A 17,905-nucleotide genomic window follows, 5' to 3' on the forward strand; every position below is an offset into this window, starting at 1 on the left:
CAGACTTCAATCCAACAGGGAAGTAGTGGCTGGACTTGAAAAGGGATGTTCTGTGTGCAGCCTGGCAGAGCTTGAGCAGTTTTGCAAAGAAGAATGGAGTAAAATGTCAGTGTCCAGATGGGTAAGCCTGATTGAGACCTATCCACACAGACTCAGTGCTGTGATTGCAGCCAAAAGTGCATCTATATAATACTGACTTAAAGGGACTGAATATTTATGCAGTCACTTATTTTACATTACATATTTTTATTTAATTGACATTACTTTGTTGAAATCTGAGCATTTTGGAGAGGTGTAGCCAAGGGTTTGTCATAAATGCCCAACACGTTTCTATAATCCAGGATAACTGAATAAAGTAAGGCAGCTTTAGCAAAATGTTTAATGTTATTTAAAATTATTATGAGTATCTACAGAACAAAGGTAACATTCTTATGACAATGCCCCTTATATTAGTCTGCAAATGCTATTTTATAGATGTACAGAAATGTGCAGATTTAATTGAGAACACAGAACTGTTTATCTGCTAAATAGATGAGATAATAGTCTCAGAATTACAAGAAATGTAAATATTTCTTTTACCTGAATTGTGTTAAAATCTGTCAAATCATATCGTAGTTGCAATATGAGTCAAAATAATTGCAATACGATCATTTTATAAACTGTTCAGCCCTAATTAGAGAGCTTTTTTTTCTTTTTGATATGTACTCAGAATTTTTTTTGAGTACTTTAAATCCCCATGCGCTTACGTTCTCAATAAGTTGCAATAATTTGACCAAGGAAGTTTCACTTAGAGAAATATTAGACCTGGATCCTTTAGAATTTGTTTGACTGGTCTGCAGTGACTGGAAATAACTATAACTGGTTGTGAAATTAAAGAAAGATGGGAAGAAAGAGAAGGATTTCCTCTTAAATCAACCTTTTTCAAACACTGACAAGCAAATGTATTTCTTCTTAATTCAAACACAGCGTCATAATGAAAGAAACAATAAAGTGAGACCCTAACTGTTGTAAGAGAAGGTTTTATTACCAGTGCTATTTACATAGAAATAATACAGCCTTGTCCCCTTCCCCCTTTAAATGCACACTCACACTAGCACACACACTCTCAGCATCAACACACACACACACATTCGCTTTAGTATCCAAGAATATCTCAATAACATCAGAAATAAGACACATTCTCTCTAGATCTTATACAACGTCTGAAGAAAACTCCAAAACAAGTGAACTTATCGTGGACAAACAGAGAAACACGTGTTTTAAGACATTTGTTGTGCATGATGCAACAGAGCAAAGAAAAAAAAAAAACCAAGAAAGAAAATATTCAAATGTGGATGTTTGTGGTTCTTTCACAAGCAGAGAGTAGCGCATTGTTTAATTTAATATAGTTCCACAAAGCCTTCCTGAGGCCCTGATGACACTTGGCCCTGAAACTGCAGAATTATGAATTGGCATTATTTCAGAAGAAGAAAATTAATCATAATTTGTCCTCTGCGAAACAAAGACGTTCATGTAAACACAGGCGGGCTGAGCTGAGATGTTTAATTCTGTGTGTTTTAAGGCCACTAGATGGCAATGAGTGCTTCGGAGCAGACATGCAGCGGTAATGTCACAGATGTTGCCTGCCCCCTCTTTTGTTTTCTCTCTTTAGAGGAAGGAGACCTCAGCTGTTGAAGGAGATTCTCCATTATGGGTTCAATGTTCTTTTGAAAATCATTTCCATTAAAACATGTTTTTTAAAAGGGACAGTAACAAAAGGAAGGTCAGGTGAAGCAGTCTGTGGAGCAGAACTATCAGGGCCGGGCTGGATGGGTGTGAGGTTTAATGTGTGTGCGTGCTTGAGTGAGTACAAGTGTCTGTGTAATTGTGTACGTGTTTTGAATAATAGTATAGACATCCTCCTTTTGAGCTATGATCAAGAACACTTTTTGTGCATTAAAGGATTTATAGCTGAGATGTACCTTCAAGGAAGTCAATGCCAATGGTGTGCATTTGTCTATTTATGTGTCGGTAGTGTCTGAAAAAAGCAGCCTTCGGTTTGAAATACTGACAGAAAGGTGAGAATATTTAAAGCAACATTTTTGACATACAGCATCTCCTAACAGCATGCAAGAATCATATCACTTTGTATTGCTGTCTACACTGGATCCGTTACATTATCAATTCTCCTTCCCCTTGAACAATATGAAATCTAGTGCTTTTATTTTGAAAATGGAAAAGCAGAAGCACGGTGCTTTGTATTGATGAGTCTTATAACGTTTAAAGAGATGTAGATAGAAAGCACTACTATCTCCACTTTGTAAAACAGGCTTACAAGCTCTTTAAAAATAGAAAAGTGAAAGAAAATCTCCCAGCACCGTGTAGATCTCTCTCTCTCATTGTTTCTCATCTATGTCATGGCATGAGACAGATAGAGAACTGGAAAAATGGTGCAAGTAATTGCACTACTTCCTGTAAGCTGCACTGCTCAAACGCGGCACTGCAGAGCTGCATTTCCTTCAAACAGTCTGGTATTTAATCATTTGCATTTCCACTGTCAAAAGAAACAGAAAGGTACTAAAATAACCAATCAGTGCCATCCTAGATTTTGGCACCCTTCTGCTTGGGTACCAAGGGTATCTGTCCAACCAAGACGTATTGCAGTCCACTGATTGGTCATAAGAAGTCCTTCTTCTTGTTGCATGGCGGCATGCTATTAATCTCCTTGTGGCTCACATCTTCCCCTACCAAGTAAGGGCATTAATAGTCATGGGAATGCATGCAAGATCACAATTCACCATGCTAAATCAAATGGAAGTGATGAAAACTGCTTGGTGGAAGCCATCAGCTTTATTTTGACTCTGATACTTGCTTGCATTGCATGCTATTAGGAAACACTATTGTATGTTCATGATTAAAACATGACTTAAACCTGGCTCTTTGTCTTTTCAATACTGAGTGTAAGCTGAAACTTATGACACTTGCGGACTGCTGGATAAAGGCAGGATATTTACCCTCTTTGCCATTGGAGGTACTAAAAAAGGCCTAACAAGGGGAAGATGATGTATAGGGTAAGAGCTTGCAGGGCAGAGCATCTTTGAGTGTGCATGTCTAAGTGTTAGTGTATGTGACGCTCCCACTGTGTGTAAACCAGTGTTGGGGTTAACGTATTACAGAATACTTAAAGTACTCAGATTACTTTTTGCTGTAAGAAATTACATGATAACCTGACTGCCAGATACTGTGTCACAAATGGCATGGGATATATTTCTTATCTATCTGGGCAACACCCCATAAATGGTGTTTTAGGGTAGGACCTTTAAAAAAAAACTTGGAAAAAAAAAACTCTTAATGAAGCCGGTCAGCAAGCAAAGCTTTCAGTGTGGTTCTTTGCTCTCCTTTGAGAGAAATGTTGTCCGGTTCTGATAAAACTACCGCTATAGCTGCACCAGCCACCATTGTTTACAGGCTTGCAGTCTCCACATCCATACTGTCTCATTCTCCTAAAATTATGCTGATTGGTCCAGTCATTCTCTGACTAGGGACAAGCTTATCAGCTTGAAGCTTTGCAGCATGATGTCGCCTGATGACAGACATGGAATGTCTGTCTTTAAAGAATACTTGATGAAGCTGAAGAGATTAATTGCAAGTTATGACAAATTGATATGCCCTCACCCTCAGCTGTACCAACCATCCAACCACAATTTATCCCACGTCTAATGTTCTAATTGCTTATTTTCATTTTCAAAGGTGAAATGTCACTAATATTTTAGCTTAGAAATACTACTATCAATTCTTGTGAGTCATGTAATGTTACTTTATGTCACAAGAGTCAATAGACTATAGCATTGGCTCCCAACCTGGGGTCCAGGCCTCCCCTAGCTCTGTCTGCTCTAATGTAAAATTTGAACCTTATCATAAAAATACACTTACTGCAAAGTTTATTCAAAGGTATTTCGGTATAAAGAAGTTTATAAGCTTATTCTGTTAGGATTTCATCATTACAAACAATAATAATGTATGTTAATTTTTTTGACAGCAATGTAGTACTCTTTCACATGTGGGTCCTTGGGGGCTTAGCCTTTCTGTGATACAAGTAAGGGGAACCCTAAGGAATAAACATTAGGAACCGCTGGAGTATAGAAAGCACTGGACAAAGCTTGAATGACATAAGACGTGCAGTCTCTGAAGGGGGCTTTTGAGTCCTATCTGTGGCATCCACTATATTGAAAATACTATAATCTTACTTTAGAGCAGCCTAATAAGAGACAAAAAGGTGGAGCAGTGGTGGATCTTAAACCTCCTGAAAAAACAGCCACAATGTTAACTTGTGTACCCCTAATCATGCATAAGTCAATAACCTTTTTTAACTAAAACAGAGGAGATATAAAAAATAATACCCTTTACAGTGTGCACCCATAAAGGTAGCAACTATTCTGACTGAAATCCCTTTACAAACCAGGCTGTAAACTTGTTGATTTCTGCTGTAAAAATCTGCATTTTAACATGGGTGTGTATGGGACTCTGCATAATCTAAAGCCAGCCTCTAGTGGCCGCTAAAGGAACTGCAGTTTTCTGCATTGGATTCATTTTTCAACCACAGATGTTGCTGCTTGTATGTCACATATTGATGCAAATTTTTAATGGCAGTAATCTTTCACCTTTATAAAGCTACGTTACCCAACACCGGTGTTTACACAATGGCTCCCTCCACTTCCTCAACGCTGTAATGCCGATGCGAAATGACACAGAGACACAAATATGCTGTCAGTAATGCGGTGTGTAAGTACTTTGTTGCGGTGCAGCTGCAGAGATTGGATGTGTAAAGGGCTTTTTAAAGAAAGAATGGAAACGAATACTGCCTTAAAACAATGTTTAAAAAAATGCACTGACAAATTTAGAAAACTTAAGGTAAAAGTGGGGAATGAAGCTTTTGCTGGGTGGAATCGCAACATTTATTTTGAGATAATTCAAGTCCGATAATCCAGGAAGGGATATGCTTTGGAGAGTCTACTGGCTAGCATATATAGTGTCTTTTTCCAGCCAGCTGTCCCGTTCTATCTGTGATTTTTAAAAAGTCCTTTGTAGAAATCCCATCTGTACTTTTCACTCCTCAGTGTTTCTGGTTTCTCCTGAATTAACCGGGCTGACTGTCAGCCCAGGAGCGGTCCATTGTCCTGTGGTGCTGTTGTCCTCTACCAGGCCGTGGTTTCACCCATCTCAGGGCCTTGGTGGGACATGGGGGCGCTGTAGCTGGAGTTACTGGCCAAAGAGAATGGAGGACTGGGTCCGCCCCCGTACGCCTCGCCTGGAACAGGCTGTAGGGAGCTTGGTAAGCCTGGCTCGGGACTGGGGGTTTCCGCGTGGGAGATCATGTCCGTGAACCTTTGGTCGTCTGAAGGGTGGTGCCCTGAGCCCTCCATGGCACCAGGTCCAGAGCCTAGGATGTAGGGGGACTCAGCTGGAGACTGGGCCTGCGAGGACGGGGGGCCATGAGGGAAGAAGTCGTAGTTACTTCCTGGTCCGTAATAGTCGCCTTGGTATTCTGCAGGAGGACAGAAACATAAGGTTAGAATTCCTATCAAATAATCTGCATAAAAACCTCCCAGTCCCTCACATCAGCGTATGATTTTACAGCCACCTCCACCTCTACCTAAGTGGGTAAATTGATCATGTCCAATTTCCAACCAACCGCTCTCCAACAGCCTCATTTGAGTGTATAAACAACTCCACACCTCTCCACCTCAGTTCTCTCGCCTTTTACACACTGCATTCGTCTCCCTCACTCACTCAGCCAGCAGCCATGCGTGCACCACGATGGATTCCCCCCGCTCAAACTTCTGGATGTGGATGACGAACTCTAAAATGAGATTCCAGCCTCCCCGCAGCCCTGCCAGGTCCTGTGGGCTCGACTCTTTCTCCGCTCTGTCGTGTCTGATGCAGCTTCCAGCAACATCCTGACGCCTCACCTCAGCAGGCTGTGGCTATTTCCTAAACTCCACTGATCACACTCCATTATTCCCAGCATGCACTCCAGCCAAAGCTGCAGCTGTTAGTTACATTACCAGCTGATTTCCTGATTAATCATTTGTCTATAACACCTTGTAAAGGGTGCAGAATGCATATCAGAGGTAGCTGAAGTTCATCATGACATCCTGATATTGCAGATCATCCAAGACAAATAACAAAAAATACACCCTATTTTAGATCACAGTTAGATAAAAAGGATAAAACTTTTGTTAATCCCAAAAATAATGAGTATCAGATTGTATTATATCTGAAAAATCTGAAAATTCATACGGTCCATGGTAGCTAAGGTCAAATCAATATTTCACATGGTATAAAGAAGCATAAGGGGTCAGAATGTTGCATATAGCTCATTGCAATACTGTTCATGATAACAAATGTGTTATAGCCTGATAATAATAATTATTCACAAGATATTCTGCAGAGAATATCAGCACATTCTGACCTTATCCCTTCAGTGGCTGGAACAAGGTAATCTAAGCATTTTTGATTGCAAATTGCTTAAAGATTATGTTTGACCATTAACTGACCAGTTCTAACCTTTTGGGTCAAAAGCTAGTATATTTGGCTTTGGTTACTCTCAGTGATATCCCCCAGCTGGTTTCTGGAAAAGTGTGCTTGGACTGGGGAGGCCCTAATCAGGATTATAAAGTTTATATTTATTTTTTTTAATATATTTTTTAAATTTTTGGCTATTTTTTCATAATGGCACCCCCCATTATAACAAGAAAGCCACAAAATATGAAACATTTACTAAGTATTCATTGCAGAGTGGAATGTTAGGGGTGAAGTTATTAGAGCCTTGTGTAAATAAATATGTAAATAAATTACACCAACATTGACTTTGTTGCATTATTATATTTTGAGCAATACAAGTTTTATAAAAAAAACTCACACTTAGGACCCTTGAGATAAAAATGGGTCCCTGCAGAAAAAGTGCTAAAAAAGTCATATGAATTAATATATTTTTTCCAAATTCAAAACTTAAATCTTTTAATGAGCTTCAACCCTTATCAGAACTATAAAGTTTTTATTTATCTTTTAAAATTTTTTCTTACATTTTTCTGCTACTTATTTCATAATGGCAGCCCCTATTACAATGAGAAAAACACTAATTATGAGACATTTTCCAAATATTAATTGTAGAGTGGAATGTTAGGGGTGAAGTTATTAGTGCCTTGTATATGTCAGTAAATTATAACATTGACTTTGCTGCATTATTATTTCTTTGGGCAACACAGATTTTTTTTTAAAACTCACCCTTTGGACCCTTGCAGATCTCTGCAGAAAATCGGCTTTCAATATATTTTTCACTATCATCAGGTTCATTCCTAATCAGAACTATTACACTTACATCAACTTTTCTGAATTAATATCTGAATAAACTAGGGCTGTTAAAGCATTGACATTGGTGATTAACCTTGAAATCTTAATGTAAAAACACAGGCTAAAATATTGACTATTAGAAAATAAACAATAGCTAAAAGGACCCAACTGGGTCCCCAAAGGGTTAAATCAGATGCACCTCTCTCTGCAGAGGCCTTGTAAGTCACTGTGGATGAGATTTTCTCATTAGGGTTGAGGAGAATCCCTGCCCTTCAGTATCTCTGTAGCTCTCTCTCCTCTATCAGCTGCTGAGTTGAGAAACGTGCACATGAGCATGAGTACACCTGCTCTAGTTTTATAAGCCTGGGCAGCGTAAAATGATATGATTGGTTATGACTTCCAGCATGATATCAATCATAATTTCTTTATGGTACTGTATAAAAGTATTCAAACACCAGAGAGTAAATACAAGGGAAGTATTCTATCCCCTAATCCAGTGGTTTTCAAACTTTTTTTGTCCATGGCACACCTAAGATCAAGCCTAAATCTCAAGGCACACCATATTCATGCAAAACAGCCAATTTAACATGTGTTTCTGTATCTTTAATAGATTGGATTTTTGCCATTATCCAATATTTAAATGGTTCAGATGTGAAACTTCATTACTTATAACTAACTAGAAGTTTATGAACAAAAATGACTACTTCGGCTTATGTCGGTCCTGGCTAAAACTCCACAAACTCTTTTGGATATACTGATCGCATTTACGGCTGATAAAGACAGATATCTAAAGTCAGTATAGGTTGATATTTAAAGCAATAAAAGACAATATTTACAGCTAAATATGACCAAAATTTACAGCTGATAATGACCACTGTTTACATATGATATAGGCCGATATTTACAGTAGATATAGGCCAGTTTTGACAGCCAATGCTGACCAATATTTCCAGCTGATACAGGCCAATAACTTAATAAGATAAAGGCTGATATTGACCAATATTTACAGCTGATACGGGCCAATAACTTAATAAGATAAAGGCTGATATTGACCAATTTTTACAGCTGATACGGGCCAATAACTTAATAAGATAAAGGCTGATATTGACCAATATTTACAGATGATACAGGCCATTAACTTAATTCCTATAATCTTTGAGTGTCACCCTCAGACCAAAAATGTCTGCACAGAATGCAGACAGTTAAATATCTGCATGATGACTTAATTCAATCAGGACTATAGTGGTGATTTGAAATATTCTATTATCTATCTTGTGGGAAAATTATTCATTGAAACTTCAATGCCAGGTTCAAAAAAAAAAATCTCCCTACTCTCTGGAAGATTTGAGGAAAAAAAGACGTATGGATTCACTTCAAGGTGCGGACATAATAATGACAGAATACAGCTCAAATTCCTTGCTTTCACAGAAATCTTCTGCACACGCTCGGATTTACAAATAACCTCTAACGCTGAGTGACATGTTTGTGCCTCTGAGAGGGTTCAGCGAGAAGTTGGGGCCCCGGCTAATGTTTGATGTCTGCAGGTGTACTCATGCTGATACGTCAAACATTTTAGGCTTTATTTAGACAGAGTCTCAGGACTCCTCTGCTCTGCTACAACGAGGGTTCATGACGGAGAGGAAATTAGTGAGTTAACGGCTAAAGCTTCATGGAAATGTGTATTTAGGTGCCCTGATTTAAAGATATTTGTCTCTTTTTGCTTCCATAATAAAACAAATAAAAGGAGAGAACACCGATTCTGCTCACAGTGTTAGGAAAAAACTCATTTCCAGGTTTCTGTAGACAGCAGTCAGTGCGTTTACATGCAGTTAGGAAAAATTGATTTATTGTGCTAGTGCATGCAAACATGCACAATCACATCTAATGTGATTGGATTGGGTTGTGATCTACTGCACGTGCACACCTCAATTGGAGGGACTGGACTGGATGTTCTGTGCATGCTCCATAGCCTCTGCACTGGGTTTTTGACCCTGAAGTTAAACAGCATAAATGCTAAATGTAGCAGGATTCTGCCTTCATATATCACTGTAAAGTAAAAGTATGTACAGAGCTGTAAAGTTTGTCTATTTCTTCATCATTTGACATAAACAGTGAGCTGCTTGTTTACTTGTCAGCACAGCCATCCAGTAAAAGATGTTCTGCACTCGCCCCACAGTATCCCCACTGGAGTTTGAACTGGAAGCTAATTAGCATAAACGCTAAGCATGACTAAAGTCTCTTTGTTGTCTGCCTCTGAATTTCACCATAAGCTAAAGTAGTGGTTCTCAAAGGGTGGGTCAGGACCCAAAGTGGGTTGCTAAATTGTGTCTATAGGAAAAAAAAAGCTGTGACAAAGGAAAGCCTTAAAAGAGTAGAACTCCATGCACTTTATCTAAGTCCTTCATGTTGTTATAATGAGTACATTTTGGTTGTCCAATGATAATGTGTTAATTTCCTGGCATCCGTAGAAGACAGCCAACATTTACATGTTAAATACTTGCATGCAGGTCCTGTCATGGCTTTTGTATGACACCATTTTTAACATCCTTTTCTGCTGTCTTGTCTTTGTGTTTAATCATAGGTCTTAACTGCAACATTTCTAAGTAATAAATTGTAGTGGTGGACATTTTTCAGAAATGTGGGTCTGAATTTCTCATTGAGGAGGTGGTGGTGGGTCCCAGGACCAGACCAATTGAGAACCACTGAGCTAAAATGAAAGCATGCATTGCATCTGTGAATAAAGTGCAGCCGAGAGTGTGTGTGAAATATACTAGGCTCTAAAGCTGTTCATGTTTTTACTATTTGACCTACAACTGGTTAGCTGGTTGCTAATTTATTTGCACAGCCAACCTGAACTTCTGTATCAGAGTTGGCTACTTTTCTGTCAAAGCACTGGCTCTCCCTCTATGCATGTATTCTTTACAGAAGAGGATTAGGGCTACTGCAATAAAAATTTGGAGATGATTTTTATTTGTCTGAGAAAAAAGTCAGCATTCTGAGATTAACAATCAGAATTCTGAGCATAAAAACCAGAACTCTGAGAAACAAGTCAGAATTCTGAGAAAAATCGGAATTCTGCGATTAAATTCACAATTCTGAGATTAAAAGTTAGAATTCTGCGATTAAAAGTGAGAATTCTGGAAAAAAAAGTCAGAATTCTGAGATTAAAAACAGAATTCCAAGATTAAAAACAGAATTCTGCAATGAAAAATTAGAAGCCTGCAATTAAAAAAGAATTCTGAAATTAAAAAACTGAATTCTGAGATTAAAAGTCTGAAGTCTGCAATTAAAAGACAGAATTCTGAGATTAAAAGTCAGAATTCTGAGATTTAAAGACAGAATTCTGAGATTAAAAGTCAAGAATCTGAGATTAAAAAAATACAATTCTGAGATTAAAAACAGAATTCTGTGATGCAAAATCAGAAGTCTGTCATTAAAAGAGAATTCTGAGATTAAAAAACTGAATTCTGAGATTAAAAGTCAGAATTCTGCCATTAAAAGTCAGAAGTCTACGATTAAAAGAGAATTCTTAGATTAATAAACAGAATTCTGAGATTAAAAATCAGAATTCTGAGGAAAAAAAATGGAAGCATGTAGGGCGCAGAATTGTGGCTTTTTTTCTTTTAACTACATAGTCCATTCAGATCTAAATTGACGACTTTCCCTCATCAACTTTACGCCTTTTCATCCTCGCTGTGTGGTTTTTGGCTTGAAATGGTTGCAGAGCGTCTGTGACTGAGGTTGTTTACTAGCTGATAAGTTTTGACCTGGCTGGTCTGAGAGCAGCAAATACATAAAAGTGTGCGTAAACATGTTTCGGGTCAAGTCTTGAGAGAAAGGATTGAGTCTACTGTGTTCTGACATGACTCAGTGTGGTCCAGGTAATGTAGTCTGGTGGTCCGGACCTGGCCTGACATAGAGCATAACTGAGGCGTATGTTGAGAGTATAAATACAAACTCCTAACTTGTTTAATTCAAGCCATGTGAAGCTTTTTGGGCTTCCTCTCAACATCTGACTCATAGGATAAAGACCATGTGTACTGTGAGACACTATTCTGTCCCTCTGCCATCTCTGTGTATCCATTTTTAAAATTCTACGCTGCTTCATTAAAAGAAAATCACAATTTGCAATCTATTTGCTGAAGAAGTTACATTCTGAAAAGGCTTTTGCTCATGCAGCCTCCTGTTTGGTTCTTTTAGAGTACGGTTGTAAAAATATAAAACAGCCTGTCAAGAGCTCTTCTGTTTCACAGCTGTAGCTGTTTTAATGCCAGGCCTGGCCTCACCAACTCTATTTCCAAGGACATTGTCGCTGCATCCTGGGCTTAGTGCCACCCAAGACAATTGTGAGGGCTTTCCATTGTTTATGCTACACTACACTAAGCTAGGCTAAGCTAAGCTGGGCTAGGCAAAGCAGCTGCTTGCTATGCCTCACATTCAGTGAAGAGGAATGAGGAGGGAGTCCATTTTTCCTGTCAGGCCAAGAAAGAAACAAAAATTCCATCATATTCATTCTGAAACATGTTTCCAAAGATTAAAGAAGGCCTAGGTCACTGGATGTCATGTTCTTCCCTTGCTTGCTAATGTAGTGTAGTCTAACACAAGGATGAACTGATTAGATTTTGGAGGTCAGAGATCAGAGGTCTAGGACACCACACCATGTTCATCCCTTGCTTTCTATTGATAAAAGAATGATTTGAGGGATTTTATTCAACTTTTCACAAACAGCCCTTCGATCTCAACAACAATTTGTTTATACTTTGAAAGTCAGAGTGTAAAGATCAATGTCTTTGAGCCTCATGTTCATCACTTGCTTGTAAATGTGATAAAAAATGAATGCTCTGGGGGATTTTCCTCAAACTTTGCACTGATGTCCACTCTAACTCATAGTTGATCTGATCAGATTTGGAGATCAAAAGTCAAAGGTCAAGGCCACTGGGCTTCAGGTTGTAGGTCAGTGTTTCACACTATTACTCCTCATGTCTATCCCTTGCTTGGCAGTGCAGTATCTCAAGAATGCTTTGAGAGATTTTCTCCAAACTTTGCAAAGTTTTGCAAATGTCCGCTCTAATTCATAGTTGATGGATCTAGATTCTGGAGGTTGTAGGTCAGAGGTCATAGCCATTACGCTACATGTTCTGTCCTTGCTTCTGATTGCTATATCTCAAGAGTGCTTCAAGGGATGTTCTTCAAAGTTTGTCCAAATATGCACTCTGACTCAAGGACAAACTGAATGGATTTTTGAGATTTTCAAAGTCATAGGTTAAAGGTTAAAGGCTTCTTCATGTTCCTCCCTTGTTTATGAATGAGAAATTTCAAGAGCGCTTTGAGGGATTTTCTTCAAACTTCAAATCTGGAGGCAGAAGATGGAGATCCCAAACACCTCAGCCCCTCTAACTGACCAATCCCTATACTTTCACCGTATTGTTATTGTAAACCTCGCTACTGTCTGCCACATAACTGCCAGGTGGTAGCTTTAGCAAGAGATGTTTGTCACAAAACTGCCAAAACACTTCATAATCAGTCTGGGCCATGGGTAGTCAATTACTTCACACACTGTTTGCATCCATTAATAATTACAATCCTCCACCTGTCTTCTTCTTCTCACCTCTTCCAAATTCTACACCCCTCCCCTCCAAATTAAAACCTTATTTGCAAATGGCTGTTGGGAAATTATCACTAAAGACAATAAGGCCTGACACGACTTTCACAAACAAGCTTATTATTCGATCACAAACAAGCCGCTGTAGGTTTGGCCGACCTTGAGATCAAGCAACAAGCTTGCTCTGAAAACAACAATCATGACACACATGCAGTCACAGCACATACAGGCATTCCTTTCTCCAAGAGAACAGGAGGAAGCAGCCAGCTAAGATAAAGGCGAGCGGACAGGTCTGTGCTGCTGCTGCTGCCGCCGCACAAAAGGGAGCGAAAGCAGCGTGCAAAGAAAGATGAGAGCGACGGATGATGGTTTTGTCCTCTTTTTTCCCCTCCCACTCCCTGTGTTGCAGCCTTGGCGGCTCCAGGCTATTGTGTCCTCAAAGCTCAGGTCCTTCAGGTTGACGTGCAGCAGCTCTATAAAACCACGACTCTCAGACTTTTCATGGAATCAGACTTCTGAAACACAAATGACAGGTGATTCTGGTTTATTCCCCCACTTCAGCAAGAGGTTATTATCACGTTAGTGGGGTGTTATGGTCAGCTGCCCACCTGCTTTTGTCTGTGAAAAAATTCGCTCTCAGATTCATGCAACCAATAAAGGCTACAAGGCTCTACAATCCTTGTGTTTTTTTCAAGTAGTCTTGACAAGCGTTCTCTTCTGAAAGATCATTGATTCAGACGTCTTCACAGCAACTGAAGATCAAATTGTATTTCAACACATGTACAGGTATGACAAGAAATCTGCCGTGCATTATCGAGCCTTTCATCTTGAGAGAAATTCATTTTTATATGCAAAAAATGACAACAAAGGGACTCCTCAACACCAGTATCAATATATAGGTACCTTTCACGGTCACTACAAAGCATATTAGTATCAAACCAAGTGATAGACTAGCAAACACCTCTTGGTGCAACTCAGACACATCCTCAGTGATGTTCCTGGGGTCCTCAGGTGATCAGGTCCTGGCTTGTGTCTGAGTAGCTTGTGTGGTCCACCCTGCTTGATCCACAGTCATCTCAGGTCCGCCATCCACTGCTCCGACACTAGTCTGCCAGCCCTCTTTCGTTCAAAGGCCTCCTCCATCCGGTCTACAAGGGAACAGTCAACTCCAGCAGGACCACTTGCCTCGTTGTTTGGGACACAAGAACCATTTTTGGCCTGAGTGTGGTCACCACACACAGAAACATTCAGCTAAAATATTTCAGCTACCCCCTAGTGGCTGGTTGCGATAATCTCACTGTTAGAGCCTAAATATTGCATACAGTCAAAAGAAAATAAAAATCTATTAAAAAATGTATACAGATTTATAAGTTTTGCACCCTAGGTACCCGTTAAGGAAAAAGCTGGCTCTTGTTCAAATGTAGTTGATGACCCCAATAATAAAAGCTGATTAAAGCTATGCTTTTACTTCGAAATTCCAACATGCCTGTGCCCATCTGCACTCCTCAACAAGCTAGCTGTAGCCGACATAGGCAAAGAGGCAGTCCTCTCATGGCTTTGTGGACATATTTCACTATAAACTACTGCAGAGCGGACCTCTTGCCTTATTTCCAACCAGGTCTGTATTTTTTATCCGTCTGCCTTATAAAATTATTCACAGACATAAAGCACTTGCCCCTTGTTTAAGCTGGAGTACGAGTGGTGTCTGATACAGGCTCTACAGATAAACAGAAGGGGAAAAGTTCACTGCTTCCATTGATACCCAGACTGTAGTCTGACATCTCAAGTAAGATTTGTAATGAAAATATAAGATGAACCTGAACCTGACAGGCGCTCTACATACCGCCTCTCTTTCTCTCGCTCTGAAGCTGCTCATCACAACAGAGTCTCTGTAAATACATTTTTTCCTTACCTCTTCATTTATCAAAATGAAGATTAAAGTAAATAAAAAATCATGTAAATTAACCACAGATTAAATCTCATTAAAATATCATAATGTATTACAAAGCCACAATTAAACTATATGCCACGTGTTTACCCGTTCTGACTTCCTGGTCAACACAAAACAGAAACTGCACATAAATCTAGCCCAATTTGAAGCCAGTTGACATATTAACATACAAGAGTAAAGGTCTTTTCACATGCATTTTTCACATTTGGAATTTAATGATTGCAAACATCTGATTTAAAACATCCTAAACTCAAACCCTGCACAGCCAGTCCTTTGTGATTATTTTCCAGTTCATTGTGAAAATATGCAGTACAAGTCAAAATAGTCTCATACAGTGAAGAAAACAAAGCAGTGAAGGTGATTCTGTGTTTCTTTCATTCCTTGAAAAAACACTGAGTTCATCCATCCTGCATAGATTTTTACAGGGGTTTTTTCATAAGCTTGTGTGCCACAGTGCTGTGAAAAGCTCAAGTTTTCAGTCCAGTCTCTTTGTTATGTGGCTGTGAGTATTAAGTCTGGTCTTTTCAATAATGTTGGACTGCTGAAATCCACTTAATGCATGGGCAAATCATGGTGTTTACGCAAAGTTTCAGCTAGAAGGACTGAGAGACAGAGAGGTGAAGGATGAAAGTTTCGGAGTCAGTGTGCAAACATGATAACAGCAACATAAAGTTTAATGTTTTTTAATGTGCAGTAAATTTATAATAGAACAAACAGACTCATTGTGCAAAGGCCATAAGGTGATCTCCAGCTATATCTATCATTATCTAGGTGCTTTAGCCCAACTTTAAGAAATTTAACTTTCATTTCATGTGGACCAAAATGTTTACAAGTATCTTAAAAGTCCAGTTTTTTCTAACTGCATGTAAACATAGAGAATATATCAAAGATATTATCTAGTAAATGCAGGGGTAGACCAAAACTCGGTCCGATGTGTTTTGCATTGTAAAAAACTTCTTTCAGGAGTTAAATCCATAGACTGAACAAAGTCATCTCAGCCATTAGCTTACTGAAGAAGAGCTGTGTTCAGCCTTAATATTGAAAACTCAGTTTCAACTGAACTTCCTGTAAGCCAAGAATCAGACAAAGACGGGGAGCTGTGGTGGGTCATGAGCTTCCTGACAAACAGCTACACCATGCTGGTCTGCAGGTCAAATCAGCCGTGCCCCTTAAGGCTGGCACAGACTACACAAATTTAGCTAGATTTTGGCCTGACTGCGATTATGAATCGACAAATGACCTTGTAGTGTGGCATAATTGACAACGCATCCAAGACGCCCCTGATTCAACAAGTCTAGCCTGTCAGAATTTTTCTTACATTCTCGTCTAGATTGACGCCCTGACCTGCCCCTCTATGAAGTGAAGTGCTGTTGTCAGTTTTTCTACTTAGATGTTTTTTAAAATATTAACAGTCAGCTTTGTAGCTAAAGATGGAGAAGCTAAATATGGTCTATTTTATGTGGATCCATTGTTGACTAGAGCCAGGGTCTTCTTCAGGATACTTGTCGTGTCAAACTTCTGTTAACACTTAATAAACTTCCTTTGTTAAATCTACTCTAAAGAATTACCTTCATTGACAAATGCCTTAGATTCTTCATGAGGATAACTTGTGGTAGGTAAGACAGGAATTAACAAGAAAGACACTCAAAAAGTGAGCACAGAGACTCCATCAAATACTGAAACATATCGAAGTTTATAGGGCATGACTTCATTGTGTATTATCCTTCATTGTGAATAAAAGCCAAGAGACACAAAAAGGATGACTCCTCTCTCTGGAATCACATTTTACAAGTTTTTTCTTCCTATTGTTTAAGCAGTCCATTCAGAAAATGTGCAGATACATCTTTATAAATGGACTCTTTTCAGCTTGAAGACATGACTGAGGTATGCCAACACATTCCAATGAAAACTGACTTGAACTAAGCTAGACTTTTGTGTTTTTTTAATCAGTTAATACAAATCCTTTGAAGAATATTTCCCAACTCACAGTAAAACTGTTTACACAATGAGGGAATCATGGCAAAGGTTAGAGACTAAATGATGACAGATCAGCGTCTTTGTATTTCTAATAAAGGATGAAAGAGTGAAGTAAATCATGACCTTCTAGGTCTAAAGAAACAAGAGCAAGCAGTCTCTAGAATAACTGAAGTTATAACTGTGACTATTGGATTACTGGTGCTGCTGGTAAATTCCGATAGAGTTATAATAAAGTGCACAACATCACAATTTTTGAAGATTTCCACTCATTTGCAAGACCTTTCAGTGCTGATTTACACCGTATTTGTTGACACAACTCATACAAACACAACTTGCAACTTGTTTTTGTCTTACCTCCATAGTATCCATAAGCTCCAGGTCCTAAAATGTCAGGATCCTCGATTCTGCCTCCCAGGGGCCTCATCCTCCTCGGCCCCCTGAAGAAAGCATGCCGCCGGGCCCCCAGAGCACTCAGCTGCTTCATCCGTCTCTCTTTGGATCTTCTGTTCTGGAACCAAACCTGCATCGATGCACAGGGACGGGGACCAACGTTATCAGCTGATCTAATCTGTTTTAAACTGTTTCAGACTTTTAAATTTGGTTTTAGATCTCCTACAACACCGTTTTCCACTCAAATGTCTCCCATGTCATGCCAAGAACACACATCATGTTGTAAGATTCAGACTCTGATGACAATCACCCACAAGATCCAGTATGTTGCATCATGGAAGAAAAAAGGAAGCAGAGCAGGTAGAATGGATAACATTAATATGTATCAGTTTCATTAGATTCTCGATCATTTCACCTGATTTCTCTTATCTTTTCAATTTCATGCTCACTGTTACAGAGTCTGCTTTGGAACCAAAAAAATGTAAATTTAAATGCAATAGATGTAAGTATTCAAAGGTCTCTCATACAAAAAATCTATTTTTTTATTTTGACAAATGGTATTTACCTCTGTTTTTAAAATACTCAGACTCTACTCACTGTGAACAACTGCAACTTGGTCTTAACCCTGGCCAATAAAAACTGCACTCAATCAG

At 39.0% G+C, this 17,905-nt stretch overlaps 1 protein-coding gene across 1 annotated transcript in view; it reads right to left on the reverse strand.

The window, feature by feature from the left end:
• Window positions 1-1,196: 1,196 nt before the first annotated feature.
• The window catches only part of lhx5 (LIM homeobox 5), a 38,078-nt gene continuing 21,369 nt past the window's right edge, over window positions 1,197-17,905 (reverse strand). Inside the window, exons 4-5 of the mRNA XM_041810223.1 lie at window positions 17,217-17,382; window positions 1,197-5,524 (exon numbers count right to left, since the gene is read on the reverse strand). Coding sequence (XP_041666157.1) covers window positions 5,175-5,524; window positions 17,217-17,382 — 516 coding nt within the window. The 3' untranslated portion in view covers window positions 1,197-5,174. The remainder of the gene's footprint in view (window positions 5,525-17,216; window positions 17,383-17,905) is intronic.

This window comes from Cheilinus undulatus, linkage group 17, assembly GCF_018320785.1.
Source record: "Cheilinus undulatus linkage group 17, ASM1832078v1, whole genome shotgun sequence".
NCBI lineage: Eukaryota > Metazoa > Chordata > Actinopteri > Labriformes > Labridae > Cheilinus > Cheilinus undulatus.